Source organism: Nicotiana tabacum, chromosome 12 (genome assembly GCF_000715075.1).
Source record: "Nicotiana tabacum cultivar K326 chromosome 12, ASM71507v2, whole genome shotgun sequence".
NCBI lineage: Eukaryota > Viridiplantae > Streptophyta > Magnoliopsida > Solanales > Solanaceae > Nicotiana > Nicotiana tabacum.
In genome coordinates, this window is record NC_134091.1 from 98,302,719 (window position 1) to 98,317,077 (window position 14,359).

General features: G+C 40.1%; 2 protein-coding genes across 3 annotated transcripts; one reads left to right on the top strand and one right to left on the bottom strand.

The window, feature by feature from the left end:
• Positions 1-7,880: 7,880 nt before the first annotated feature.
• Positions 7,881-13,679, bottom strand: LOC107777041 (uncharacterized). Of its 2 annotated transcripts, XM_075226725.1 has the most exons (7): positions 11,896-13,679; positions 10,912-11,542; positions 10,713-10,807; positions 10,221-10,460; positions 9,818-10,133; positions 9,648-9,729; positions 7,881-9,567 (listed from the first exon to the last, which is right to left on the bottom strand). In XM_075226725.1, exons 2-7 carry the CDS (start codon positions 10,935-10,937, stop codon positions 9,376-9,378), a joined length of 951 nt encoding a protein of 316 aa, XP_075082826.1. In that variant the 5' UTR covers positions 10,938-11,542; positions 11,896-13,679; the 3' UTR covers positions 7,881-9,375. The 2 variants fall into 2 exon arrangements, with proteins under 2 accessions (XP_075082826.1, XP_075082827.1); XM_075226726.1 differs by lacking the exon at positions 11,896-13,679 and having other exon boundaries at positions 9,818-10,004; positions 10,912-11,886.
• On the top strand, positions 8,443-9,105 carry LOC107777040 (nodulin-related protein 1-like). Its single transcript, XM_016597000.2, has one exon. It carries the CDS (start codon positions 8,443-8,445, stop codon positions 8,947-8,949), a length of 507 nt encoding a protein of 168 aa, XP_016452486.1. The 3' UTR covers positions 8,950-9,105.
• Positions 13,680-14,359: the final 680 nt, after the last annotated feature.

The following is a 14,359-nucleotide window of genomic DNA, read 5'->3' on the forward strand; positions in this document are numbered from 1 at the left end:
ACCGCGGTTGAACTGATGAAGAAATGATCGAGGATAGAGCTCTCGAGGGCTCATGAGTAAAAGAGGTTTCGACAGAAATGTCAAACCCAAAGAAGCACCACGACTATCGGAATACAACTTCAACGTTGATGCATCAGCTATTGTATCGGCCATTGGGCGCATCAAAGACACCAAGTGAACCCGACCTCTACAAAATGATACGGCCCAGAGAAATCCTAATAAAATGTGCAAATATCATGACACCCACGGTCATAGAACAGAAGATTGCAGACAGTTGAGGGAGGAGGTAGCCCGTTTGTTCAACGAAGGGCATCTTCGAGAATTCTTAAGCGACCGGGCTAAAAACCATTTCAAGAACAGAGATTCAAACAGATAGAATGAGAAAGAAGAGCCACAACACGTGATCCACATAATTGTTGGAGGGGTCGATATTCCTCAGGGGCCCGTATTCAAACGCACCAAGGTGTCGATCACGAGGGAAAAGCGGACTCGAGATTACGTACCGAAGGGGACCTTATCTTTCAGTGACGAGGATACAGAGGGGATCTTACAACCCCACAACGACGCACTGGTAATATCTGTCATTATGAATAAAATTCAAGTTAAACATGTTTTGATTGATCCAGGTAGCTCGGCCAACATTATTCAGTCAAGGGTCATAGAACAACTCAGCCTACAAGATCAAATCGTGCCCGCAACCCGAGTACTTAACGACTTCAACATGGCAAGCGAAACCACCAAGGGCGAAATTACTTTGCCAATGAACATGGCTGGGACCATCCAAGAAACAAATTTCCATATGATCGATGGTGACATGAGGTACAACTCCCTGCTCGGAAGGCCTTGGATCCATAACATGAGGGCAGTGCCCTCGACCCTTCACCAAGTTTTGAAGTTCCCGACGTCGGAGGGAGTCAAAACAGTATACGGGGAGCAACCTGCCGCCAAGGAAATGTTTTCAGTCGATGAAGTGATACCAGTATCGTCACTCTCATCAACGAAAAGATCGAAGGGAAAACAGGAGGCCAAATAGCAACCACAGATACCGACCTCAACCCAATTGCAGGAGCAAGGGATCGACGAAGATGATGACTACTGGATCCCTCGATCCTTCGTAGTTCCCGATGACTCCGATGCCACCAAGTCAACGGTCGAAGAGCTAGAAGAAATCACACTTGCCAACCATCAACCCGAACGAAAGGTATACCTGGGCACGAGGCTAACCCCCGATCTTAGGAAAAAACTTATTCATTTCCTTAAAGCTAACATAGATTGCTTTGCTTGGTCCCATCTCGATATGACAGGGATTCCACCAAAAGTTACCACTCACAAACTAAGCCTGGACCCTAAATTCCGCCCGGTAAAGCAAAAAAGAAGGCCCCAGTCCGAGGTCAAATATGCCTTCATCAAGGACGAGGTAACCAAACTTCTCAAAATAGGATCTATTTGGAAAGTAAAGTACCCTGAATGGTTAGCAAACGTAGTGGTAGTCCCTAAGAAAGGAAACAAACTTAGAATGCGTATAGATTATAAAGACCTGAATAAAGCATGCCCCAAGGATTCTTTTCCTTTGTCAAATATCGATCGTATGATCGATGCCACGATCGGCAATGAGATTCTCAGTTTTCTCAATGCCTACTCCGGGTACAACCAGATACAAATGAACCCGGAGGATCAGGAAAAAACCTCGTTTATCACTAAGTATGGTACCTATTGTTATAATGTAATGCCATTCGGTCTAAAATATGCTGGTGCAACTTATCAACGCCTAGTAAATCAAATGTTCGAAGAACAAATAGGAAAATCAATGGAAGTTTATATTGATGACATGTTAATTAAGTCCATGCGAGTAGAGGACCATTTAAAATATTTGCTCAAAACTTTCGATATATTAAGGAAGTACAATATGAAGCTCAACCCCGAAAAGTGTGCATTCGGAGTTGGCTCAGGCAAGTTTCTTAGTTTCATGGTGTCCAACCGGAGAATCGAGATCAACCCAGATAAAATCAAAGCTAGAGATGATATCACGATAGTGGATAATATAAAGGTCGTGCAGAGGCTGACGGGGCAGATAACCGCCCTAGGACGATTCATTTCGAGATCCTCAGATAGGAGCCACCAATTCTTCTCACTGCTTCAGAAGAAGAGCAATTTTGCATGGACTCCGGAATGCCAACAGGCTTTAGAGGAACTAAAGCGTTATTTATCGAGCCCGCCGCTGCTTCACACCCCAAAAGTGAACGAATAACTTTACCTGTACTTAGCAGTCTCGGACATAGAGGTAAGTGGAGTCCTGCTCCGAGAAGAACAAGGTACACAATTCCTTATCTATTATGTTAGTCGAACTTTGGGTGAGGCCGAAACTAGATATCCACACTTAGAAAAATCAGCGCTTGCTTTAATAAGCGCCTCCAAGAAACTAAAACCGTATTTCCAATGTCATCCAATATGTGTTATAACAACTTATCCTCTTCGAAATGTTTTTCATAAACCAATTTTTCGGGTCGATTGGCCAAATGGGCCGTAGAAATCAGTGGATACGATATTGAATATCGACCCCGAACCGCCATCAAGTCTCAAATCTTGGCAGACTTCGTGGCTGACTTTACGCCAGCCCTCGTACCCGAGGTTGAAAAAGAACTACTGATAAAATCAGGTACATCTTCGGGAGTGTGGACCCTATTTACGGACGGTGCTTCAAACACGAAGGGGTCCGGACTAGGCATCGTGCTGAAATCACCATAGGTAATGTAGTAAGACAGTCTATCAGAACTACAAAATTGACTAACAATGAGGCCGAGTATGAGGCCATGATTGCAGGTCTCGAACTAGCTAAAAGCTTGGGAGTAGAGGTCATAGAAGCTAAGTGTGATTCCCTCCTCGTGGTAAACCAAGTTAACGAGACTTTTGAAGTCCGGGAAAATCGAATGCAAAGGTACCTGGATAAAATACAGGTGACTCTACATTGATTTAAGGAATAGACCTTGAATCATGTACCTCGAGAGTAGAACGGTAAAGCCGACGCTCTTGCAAACTTAGGTTCGTCGATTGAGGACGACAAACTCAACTCGGGGACTGTCGTACAACTCATGAGATCGGTAATAGAAGAAGGGCACGCCGAGATAAACTCCACGAGTTTAACATGGGATTGGAGAAACAAGTATATAGAGTAGTTAAAGAACGGGAAACTTCCATCGGATCCAAAGGAATCGAGAACTCTGCGCACAAAGGCAGCACCATCGCTTTGTCCGAAGACGGAACGCTGTTTAGAAGAACGTTCGATGGACTGTTAGCAATATGTTTAGGACCAGGAGATACCGACTACATCCTACGAGAATTTCACGAAGACACTTGTGGGAATCATTTCGGTGCCGAATCGCTGGTCCACAAAGTAATTAGAGCAGGGTACTATTGGAACGATATGGAGAAGGATGCAAGGGAGTTCGTTCGAAAATGCGACAAATGCCAAAGGCATGCGCCCATGATTCATCAACCCGGGGAACTACTCCACTCGGTCCTCTCCCCATGGATCTTCATGAAATGGGGAATGGACATCGTTGGCCCTCTTCCGTCGGCCCCAGGTAAAGTTCAGTTTATTTTATTTTATTTTATCTACACCCGAGTCAGTTTTGTTAACTTCAAAAAATAATTTTACCTGCTCGGATAAATCGGCTTGTTCTTTTCGAGCTGCTTCTAGCTCAGTCCGAAGTCCTTCTGCTTCTCCTTCTCTCTGCTCACTGAGAATCTTAAAGGCATCTCTCTCCTCAGTAAGCCCTCATATTTCGGCTTCGTACCGTCTCAGCTCCCCTCGGGATCGGAGAAACACTTCATGGTGAAGCATAGAGGCCTACAAAATAGAAAGAAAGAATTATACAAGGAAAGAAAAATACAAGCATGAAAATTGACAAAGAGAAAATAAACTTACCTGATTCAGGGCCTGTTGAGCTTTGTTGAAAGACAAGAAACTCCTGCCTCGCCCGAGCTCTTCTTCAGAGCCTCCAAGTCATCAGACCGGTGACATCTTCTGCCCCGATAAAATAACCACGGAAAGGATCTTCCTCTTCATGGGGCCCCCTCCCCGTGACAAGTCTCCATGGCTTGAGCGTCACGTATCATCGACTGGGAAAATGAAGGAAATGAGGGGGAATCCTCGATCTCTATTACCCCAAGTAGGTTTTTTTAGGCACCACCTCCCTCTCGACGAGTTTCAAGCCCGGTTTCTGCGTCGGCATCCACCGCCTCTTCAATGGTATCTTCCCCCCGAGGTAAAGTATCTTTGGTTCCCCTCGGTTCAGAAACTTGGGCTGGAGTCTCCTCTTCGACCTCACAAACCTAGACGGAGCAGTATCGACTCCCACCAGTTCCGAAGTATTCTGAATATCGGCGCTAGCTCATGCACGGGCCACCAGCCCAGAATCACCTTCTTCTTCTTCTTCTTCTTCTTCTTCTTCTTCTTCTTCTTCCCTTAGTCTTTGGACCGACTCCATAGTCAGTGGGATTGTGTTCCCCTTGGGTTTACGTGCCATTCTTTTCTTGGTTTTTTGACCCTCGGAGTCCAAGGCCCTTTTTCTTTTAATCACCTTTGCCGGTTTCGAGATTGGCGGTAAGGCTTCGTCATCACCGAACGACGATCTCATAGCCGCATCCTTTCCGAGACCTACAAAAGGAGAAAGTAAGTAAATTCATTCTTAAGAAAATGCTCGAACGATAAGCAAATCGGTAATCCAAGAAGAAGGCCTACCATGAGTACGAGCCTCCCACCGGCCCTTTGACAAATCGCGCCACGCGCGCTCGGTGTATGTTGACGTCGAAACCAGGCTCCTCACCCAGTTCTCGAGGTAGGGAACCGCATCTGACATCCAAGCAATGGCTGCATCGAGAAAAACGCTAACGAGAAAGGATGAAAAAGTAAAAACAGCGAACGGAAATTAAAAACGGGATCATACTTACGTTTCATATTCCATTTCTCAGGAAATGGCATACTTTCGGTCGAGATTAGGTCCGAGGTCTTCACCCGAATGAATCGGCCCATCCAGCCCCGGTCTTTGTCTTCATCTATACTCGAGATGAACGCCTTGGCGGCCTGGCGTAGTAGCTTTATCAACCTACCTCAATAGATTCGAGGGCTGTATAATCTTACGAGGTGGTTGAGGGTGAAAGGGAGTCCATCGATTTTACTCATGAAGAAACGGAGCAATATCACGATCCTCGAGAAAAAAGGGTGAATTTGGCCAAGGGTCACCTAGTATTTCTTATAGAAATCGACGATGATCGGATCTAGGGGACCCAGCGTGAAAGGATAGATGTAAACACTCAGATACCCTTCCACGTGGGTAGTGATCGCTTCCTCCGGTATCGGTATCACAACCTCTTTGTTTTCCCAATTGCAATCTTTCTTCACGATCAAAAAGACTTTTGGGTATCGAGCATATATATCTCGATACCGGCTCGCATCGACCAGCAACCTATGAGGTTTTCTCTACCTTAATATCGGAATCAATAACACACACCCCGGGAATAAGTTCCTCAAGGCGCGGCTCCACCACTGGTTTCTCGCCGGCCGGCTGAGATGAGGAAGCAACCTCTTTCTGCGGAACGGTTTTAGATATTTTTGCCATTTAGTTTTTGTGAACAAAGGAGAATGGATATTAAAGTATTTGGTGTTTTAAGAAGAACAAGCAACGAAATTTGAAAACCTGAAAATAGGGAGCTTTGGAGAAGGCGAAAAACTATGAAGATAGGAATGGAAAAGTTTCGAAAATAAAAGTTTGGAATGATGAAGAAATGAGCTATTTGTTGGTTTCACAATGACGGTTCAAAATTGGTAATGGCCGGCCATCAACTGACGCACATTTAATACCTTGGTAACCGGACCGACGGGACGTTTGTCGCATACGTCACAATCGGGCTTGTCGCTGATATAATCATCCACCAAGTCGAAGTTTGAAAATTCATATCGTTTCTCATCATTTTCTTTCTGAGAAATGAGGGGACTATCTGTATACGGTCGAAACCGAGTTTTGCCCTTCATATGATTAATCGAGATTGGAATATGATGATTCAAGGTTCATCAATATAATATCGATCCATGGTACAAAGAATATGCTGCCGAGATCGAGACCTAGAGACCGATCAAGATCGAGATTGGTCAAGATCGAGCTCGAAGACCCAGAGACCGATCAAGATCGAGATCAGCCAAGATCAAGATCGGTCACGATCAAGATCGATCCAAGAAACAAAAAGTCATAACAACCGCAATTAGGGGGAGAATCTCGGCAGAAATCATGACACGTATCAAGAAGAGGCCGATTAATTAGTCCATCATGAGAGTCCTTACTATATTTAGAATTGTATCAAGAGTAGGACTCCCCTACTATATAAAGGGGGTCTGATCATTTGTAAAGCACGACGGGGAGAGTAAAAAAAGTAATATTTTATTCTTTTCTCAAGGTTCTCAATACTCTGTTACTTCGCTTATATTTCCTTTGTTGTTTCATTTGGTTCGAGGGCCCAAGCTACATATCTCATTTGGTTTGCTTTTAGTTTTCTTTACAGTCAATTTCAATATCAGTTTGCATTATTTCTCAGTTTATGCCAAGTAAAATCACGTGTCCTTAAAACCACATATAAATTCAATTGTTATCTGCTTTTAGGGTAAACATATATATTCTTCCTTAATAATATTATTTATTTCCTCTATTTTAATTTTTTGGCAATATTACAATTTGAGGAATTTACGAAATTGTTCTTTGATCATGTTTTTCTTAAATATTTTATAAAAATTTTGAATTATAAATTATAATACTTTTATGTTACTTTTACATATGTAAATTTTATTTCCATAAACTTGAGGAATCTATGCTAGCGTTTGGCCATAAATTTCTAAATTTATTTTTAAAAATCTGATATGGGTGAAGTTTGGTTTGAGGATGAAAATCCGTTTTGACATAATTTTTCAAAACATATTTTACTTTTTTTTTAAAACACATAAAATGTGACTTATTCCCATAAGTTCTAGAAATTATCAAAAATCCCCAACACTACCAAACAAACGTACTTGTTAATCCTGTATATGCAGAACCTTTATTGATGACATTCATTATTATTATCGCTAACCATAATCCTGAACATAGATAAGTTTGACATAAAATTATTATTTTTATAATGAACTACATAATCCACTGTTCTAAAATCATAACCTAATATTTTAAAATCAACTGGTAATAACATAATTGCTAGCTACTATAATTCGTCAAATTGCAATAATATTACAAGATCCATCAGTCCAAAAGAAAATTATAGTAATTAGCCGGTGGATTAGTTGGGTCATAATAGATGGCGGACTTTTTTATATAATACAAAAAGTTGGGATAATTTTTGAAATTATTAAAAAATTCAACAGTTATATTTTGGGCCAAACGCAGGTCTAGAGCTAGTTTTGGGATTTGAAAATTTTGTTTTCAAAATCTGCCAAAACATGGATAAAATCTATAAACAAATATATTTTTCAAAAACTTTTTTGAAAAAAATTAGGCAAAATCTATGACTAAAGGGGAGCTATATTTAATTTTACGGTCCAAGTTAAAAATTTTAGGGGAAGAGATCATACTTTTCTCGGTCCTTTCGATATTTTGTTTTGGTTTGGTGTGATATGAAAATAAATGACATCAGTTAGCCACTCTAAAGGAATGACATTTACGAATTAGCTAATGCATCTTAAATTTTAGATTTTAGGTTTAATTAGCTAATGCATATTAAATTTTAGATTTTATGTTCAATTTTTCGAGATACAAATATTCTGAATTATCCTGAAATTAAGATTTTTAGTTCAAAATTTTCGAGTAAATAAAATTTCTAAATAGTAGCATTAAGAATGATTGTTTGTGTACTTGGCTCGAAAATCAAAACAATCAACAAATGCAACTACTACTACTACAACAACAACAACAACAACAACAACAACCTAGTATAATCTCATTAGTGGGGTCTGAGGAGGGTAGTGTGTACGCAGACCTTACCCCTACCCTGGGTTAGAGAAGCTGTTTCCGATAGACTCTTGGCATCCCTTCCTCCAAGAACTCTCCACCTTGCTTTTGGGGTAACTCGAACTCACAACCTATTAATTGAAAATAGATGGTGCTCACCACTGGAGCAACTTGTGAACCCTCTTTAATTTCTTGTGAGCCCTCTTTAATCGAAGAAAGTAGTTGACGTGGTTACACGGATGACACACCGAGTTGTTTACTCGTTTAAGCTTACCACGACGTGTTGACTTGCGCTACACCAAATACGAAATTACCATGATATTATAGCCCTCCCTTCCTTCTCTAAATCATTGAACATCTCTAAAGTCTAAACCACACCTATATATTTCCATCCAATTATCCAAAAGTTCACAGCACACAATCTTTCTTGAACTTTTCTCATAGTCCAAACAATTTCATGGATCCAACACAAGCCAAAACTACCTCCGGAGCCAGTCATTCGTTGTCCCATAAGCCCAACAGCCACCCAAAACCATCCAAATCTGAGCTGATGTCCAGCGCTAAGCTAGTGGCCGACGCGGCCAAAGCAAAACTCCATCACGAGCCAAACAGTAAGGTCGACAAGTCTGAGCTCGCCGGAGCCGCCGCTGACCTCCTTAACGCCGCCTCACAGTACGGCAAACTAGAAGAGAAAGGGATCGGAAAGTTCGTCGGAAAAGCAGAGACTTATCTCCACAAATATGAAACTTCTCATTCCACCACCACCTCCACGACTGAACACACGCAGTCCTCGGCGCATACAGGGGGAAAACATGAACAATCTGGAAGTGGATATGGCGAGTATATTAAAATGGCTGAAGGAATTTTCAAGAAACATTCCGATGGCACCCACTCATCGGAATCCGGCGGAGGTAAAAAAGGAGAGTATCTTAAAATGGCTGGAGATTTCTTGAAGAAGCATTGACTTGTACTATGTGAATTCCTTTTTATCGTTTGTTTTAGAATTTTTTTGCTGCAGTTCTACTATTGTTATCTATCAGTGGATAGGTGTGATTTGTAATGTGTGGCCTAGGCTGCATTGCCAATGAAAATAATTTTGTTTTAACATGTTATCCAAAAACTGTCATGTCATCAAAATTATTGTTTTCTTTACTAAAATTTGGTCCTATTAATATTCAACTTTTCCTGCCATAATATGTCTCAAGGGAATGTAGTTGGCAGTGTTAATGCGATGATAACGATTGTGCCTCGATCAGAAAATATAGCTTGTTTATTTTTTCTTTTCCAATAAAAGAAGTCAAGTGACTCAGTTTCCCTGCATAAAAGTTAGAGCGATCTTCAAAATGTTAATCTTGTACATTATTTAAGGCCTTCTTGTAATTGAACTTGCTTAATAGCACGGACATGTTGCTGGAATTTTCCCAGCTGATCTGATTTTATTTGCTTTCTCTTTCACCTTAAGCTCTTCATTTTCTTGATTTTGCTCTGCTTGTGATTTGGCTCCTCCTGCTATGTGTTCAATCCTTCCAATATCACTGTAGAAACTGTCCCTTGCTTTCGCCCTTCGCCTGTCTAATTGTGCCTGTTATTTCATTCACAATGTAGTCAGCAAATGAATAACATTCAGCAGGTCATATTGTATAAATTGGAAACAAAATTAACCTCAGTTTGCTCTAAATGGCGCTTCGCCTTTTTCTTCTTTTTAGTCTCCCAGTCATGTATTACTTTCTTGAGCTTCTCATACCTGAAACTTCTCTTATTAGTTATCAGGACAGCAATTTGTTCAAGTATAACATAGAAAGCACAACATAATTGTCAATAAGCACACATACCGTTCTTTGATCTTTTTCATCTCTTCTTTCTCCCAAATATCTGCTTTAGAATTTCCAGTTCCAGGCTTTGTTGTAATTGGTCCTTTTGCCATCTCTAGTTGAGACGTAGATTGTCTAGTTGGCGGTAAGGCAAGCTTGGGCGCCATAGTCTCTGGCGTTTTAGGAGTTGTGATGTCAATGTTCTTATCTGCAAATGTGGTTGCATTCTTCTTAGGGGACGGGACAGAGTTAGTAATTGGTTCTTTATTGACCGTTGCTGTCCGTATTACAACATTTTTGTCTTGAACTTTTGAACTTGATTTTGAAGCTTTGGCATCTGTTTGTGAATATGGAGAAAATGATATAACATGTTATATATTAAAAGAAGAAAACCTAGAACTACTTCAAGCCTTCTTGTAATTACCAATGGATTTTTGACGTCTCCCAGTAATATCAGCTGCTTTACTTTGTATCTTGCTTAAAGGATTATCAGCTCCACCACTTGTCTTTCTTTGTTCTCTATTGCTCTTGTCTTCAATTGATTTTACAACAAATGCAGCTACAGCTACTGCAGTTGGGTAGTCAACACCATTATTGGAGTCGTGATCCCGATTCGTCTGTCTTGTGAACTGTCTTTCTAACCAGCTAACGGTTCTTTTTGTGTCTGCCAAAGAAAAAATACGAAGGGATTCAAATAATTATCTTTTGTTTTTGCAAAATTCAGACTCCGAAAAGCCATATTAGTAAGAGCACATCAAGGATTCGGACTCTTCCGCAAACAAAAACTTGATACTTAAATGGAGAACGGAAGAGAGGTGGATCCATTATTCAACTAGTTTTGAGCCGTGCCCCACTGACTCTCAGAAATTTATGGGTTAGTAAAAAAGAATTACATTATGAAGAGCCTATTTACTACCTTTTGACGTTTGTGTTTTCTGGTGAGGTATTCGTCTGTCTCTGTTGCTGCTTCTCCCTTCTTTCTCTTCTTCCCCTGCAGCAGAGAAACTCACCCTAAAAGAAATTGTGAATTCTTATAGGGAAAGAAGGGAACAAAAAATATTTTGACAACTATACTTTAAAAGGAAAAAAAAAAAGAAGTTTATGATTTCCCTTACCTCGTTGGCTTAAGCATATCCATCATTTAGAATGGTACCTTAGTTTGAAACTAATTCAACAGTGAATATCTGATTGGTGCCTATTTGAAGAAGTATGATTTTGTTTGGAAGAGGGGATTGAAGGAGCAAAATTAAGGTATCTAAAACACAGGTGTTCAAGTATTCTTTCCTTCTAATTAATGGCTAATGCTTTTTCATGAAGAGGCTGTGATTCCTTTCCTGTGAACACTTTTTAGGTTTCCCTTCTACTTTGTACAGACTTCTAATTTCCAGAAAACTTGAACAGAAGAATCTAAATATTCTGAGCAGTCCTTTTTCTCATTATGCAATCATAGGACAGAAAGTGCCTTAATCAAAATTCCATCATTCAAAGTAACGAATCAAACGAATCTAAGAATGTTAGATGACTAAAACATTGTAGTATGGCTTAAATTAAACTACCCAGGCAGCCTGGTGCACAAAGTATCCGCATTCACGCAGGGTCGAGGGAAGTATCGCACCCCAAAGGGGTACGATGTAGACAGCCTACCATAGTGCAAGTATTAATGGCTGCTTCCACGGTTCGAACCTGTGACCTATAGGTCACATGAAGACAACTTTATTGTTGTTCCAAGTCTCCCCTTGAAACTTCCTGCATGAATTTCACAAATTATAGGGAGGACCACTACCGGATAAATTAAAAGGGTTGTGGTAAGTTAACGGTAAGGAAAATATATAGTTTTACGGTGACGAATCACTATCTGTCTGCATAGACACGTGTTACATCATCATCTAGTGTGGTATTGAAGGAATTGGATAATGCGAAATGAATAAAGATAATTCATATTTTAGATTAAAATCTTTGAACTACTTGATTAGAATTAAAAGCAAAAGGAAGGAAAAAATAGGTAATCTGGATCGGTCTAGGATGAATATTTTGGTGTAAATCTCTCTCTATTTTGATATTAAACGAGTCTTGATAATAAATTCTTGCAAAACACTTACCAGAACTTTTCTTGAAAAGTGTTACCGAAGCCGAGTACTCTCCTGACCCCGAAACCCTAGCTTTCCGATACCTCCAAAAATTAGTATCCCAATTACTGATGGGGTATTGAGCAGCTAAGCTAAGAACGGAGAAAAAGAAATTAAGCTAGCTAAGGAATTAAGATGATTTTCATAGATAGATTCTCTAAGAGATAATTACAGCATATAAGGATGAGCTCAAGGCTTTCCAATTCTCCAATTCGTACCAAATACAAGTCTATAGCTGTCTCTGACAAATAACTAACTCTACCTAGGATTGAATCTGCTAACAAGGAAATGTCGAGGGGACTTAATTGGAATAAAATAAACTTTCTATTTACAAACGTCTAGGACCAATGTATAACTAAGGTAAACTAAATAACAGCTCGCACCAACAACTACGTACTACTACCAAAACAATGGTTACAATCTTCATAGCATACACAATATTTTTTTCCTCCTTAAAAAGATTCCTTGTCATCAAGGAAGAATTGTGAAAATTGAACCTTCAGAGCGTGATAATCTTCCTAAGTGAGATGATTTGGGGGAAATTGCTCCACTGAATAAGAACTTGCGCCACAGCTTTGTTGCCCTTCTTTATCATCCTTCTATCAATAATTGCCTTAGGAGCTGGACAATAGAAATTGGTTAGCTCGAGAACAGGTGGTTGATGAATAGCATCAGGAATTTTGTGACAAGGCTTGAGTAGGGAAACATGAAAGGTGGGGTGTATGGCAATGTGATCAGATATGGCTACTTTGTAGGTGACAGGACCAACTTTTTGCAGGGCCTAATAAGGCCCAAAGTATTTAATAGACAGTTTGGAGAAATGAGATACGAAAAGGGTGTATTGTCTATAAGGCTGAATTTTGAGATAAACCCAGTCACCAACTTGGAAGTTCTTGTCAGTTATGTGGGCATTGGCATAAGAGATCATTCTTTGTTGTGCTCGAGCCAAATGGAACTTGATCAATTGGAGCTTAAGTTCCCTCATTGTTAAACTTCTATCCACATATTTATCCACAACATCACCAAAAACATAAGGCAAATAAATAGGGGGTGGCTGACCATAAAGAGCTTCATAGGGGGTTAACTGAATGGCAGAATGATGGGTAGTGTTGTACCACCACTCAACCAATATCAAGTATAAATACCAGTCTTGAGGTGAGTTTGAGTAATAACACCTTAAGAAGGTTTCCAAGCATCTATTGAGTACTTCAGTCTGCCTATTGAATTGAGGGTGATAAGTTGTTGAAGTTCTTGAAGTTACACCATGGGTAGAAAATAGTTCATGCCAAACCTTGCTCACAAAGATCGGATCTCTGTGACTCACAATGTTTTCAGGCATGTCGGCTCTTAAATGTTATCTAGGAAAAGTTGAGCAATGCCTACAGCTGAATAAGGATGAGGGAATCCAACAAAGTGGGCATACTTATTGAGTCTATCCACTACTACCTAGATAACTGACTTTTCTTTAGACTTAGGCAAACCTTCTACAAAATCTATATTGATACTAGACCATGCCCTATGAACAATTTCTAGTGGTTGCAGCAGCCCAGTGTAAGGGGAATTTTCATACTTGCTCTTCTAACAAATGTCACATTGCTTAACATAATATGCAACATCCTCCTTAACACCCTTCCAATAAAACAGAGAAAAAACTCTCTTATAGGTATTGTGTTATTGATTCCAGAATACCCAGCCACATGTTGATCATGCCAAGTGCTGAATCTTCTTCTTCAACTGAGAGCTATTACCAACCACCAACCTCCCATTTTTCTGAGTTGCTTATTGATAAATGTGTAACCCTTGTAATCACCACCATTGCTGAGAATTAATTAAATGAGGTTCTGTACTTCTTGATCATCTTTCCAAATCTCAATCACTTATTGGAATAAGGTGACTCCAGCATTACTGATGAACATGGTTGCCAGTTCACCTATAGTAGTCTGGATAAGGAGTCATCATCAGTGTTGTCTCTTCCATTCTTGTATTCAATAAAGAAATCAAATTGCATTATCTTGGTTATCCATTTTAGCTGGGTGCCTGTATGTAAGTTCTGCTCCAAGAGGTACTTGAGGGTTTTTTTTATCTATCCTCACCAGAAAATGTCTTTCCCTTGGGGATTGATACCATTTATTGATAGCCAACAACAATAACAATAACATACCCAAAATATTCTCGTATGTGAGATCTGGGGAGGGTAGTATGTACGCAGATTTTACCCCTACCTGGTGCTAATAGCTTGTTGTCATAAATAGACAAGGCCTGGTATTTAGTTGATAGACCTTTACTGATGTAGGCTATGGGGTGGCCTTGTTACATCATAAATGCTCCAATCCCTATGTCACAATCATCATTCTCAATTATAAACTGCTGGAAACTGTCTGGCAAAGCCAGGACTAGTGTCGTAGTAAGGGCCTCCTTCAGCTACTCAAAAGCTATG

Bases quoted from the DNA above. Each gene is read 5' to 3' on its own strand.
- LOC107777041 (XM_075226725.1), bottom strand. From the start codon at position 10,937: ATGATGGATATGCTTAAGCCAACGAG. The intron at 9,730-9,817 runs GTATGTGTGCTT...GAGAAGTTTCAG, and splicing joins ATGAAAAAGATCAAAGAACG to GTATGAGAAGCTCAAGAAAG. The intron at 9,568-9,647 runs GTTAATTTTGTT...ATGAAATAACAG, and splicing joins GCCATTTAGAGCAAACTGAG to GCACAATTAGACAGGCGAAG.
- LOC107777040 (XM_016597000.2), top strand. From the start codon at position 8,443: ATGGATCCAACACAAGCCAAAACTACCTCCGGAGCCAGTCATTCGTTG.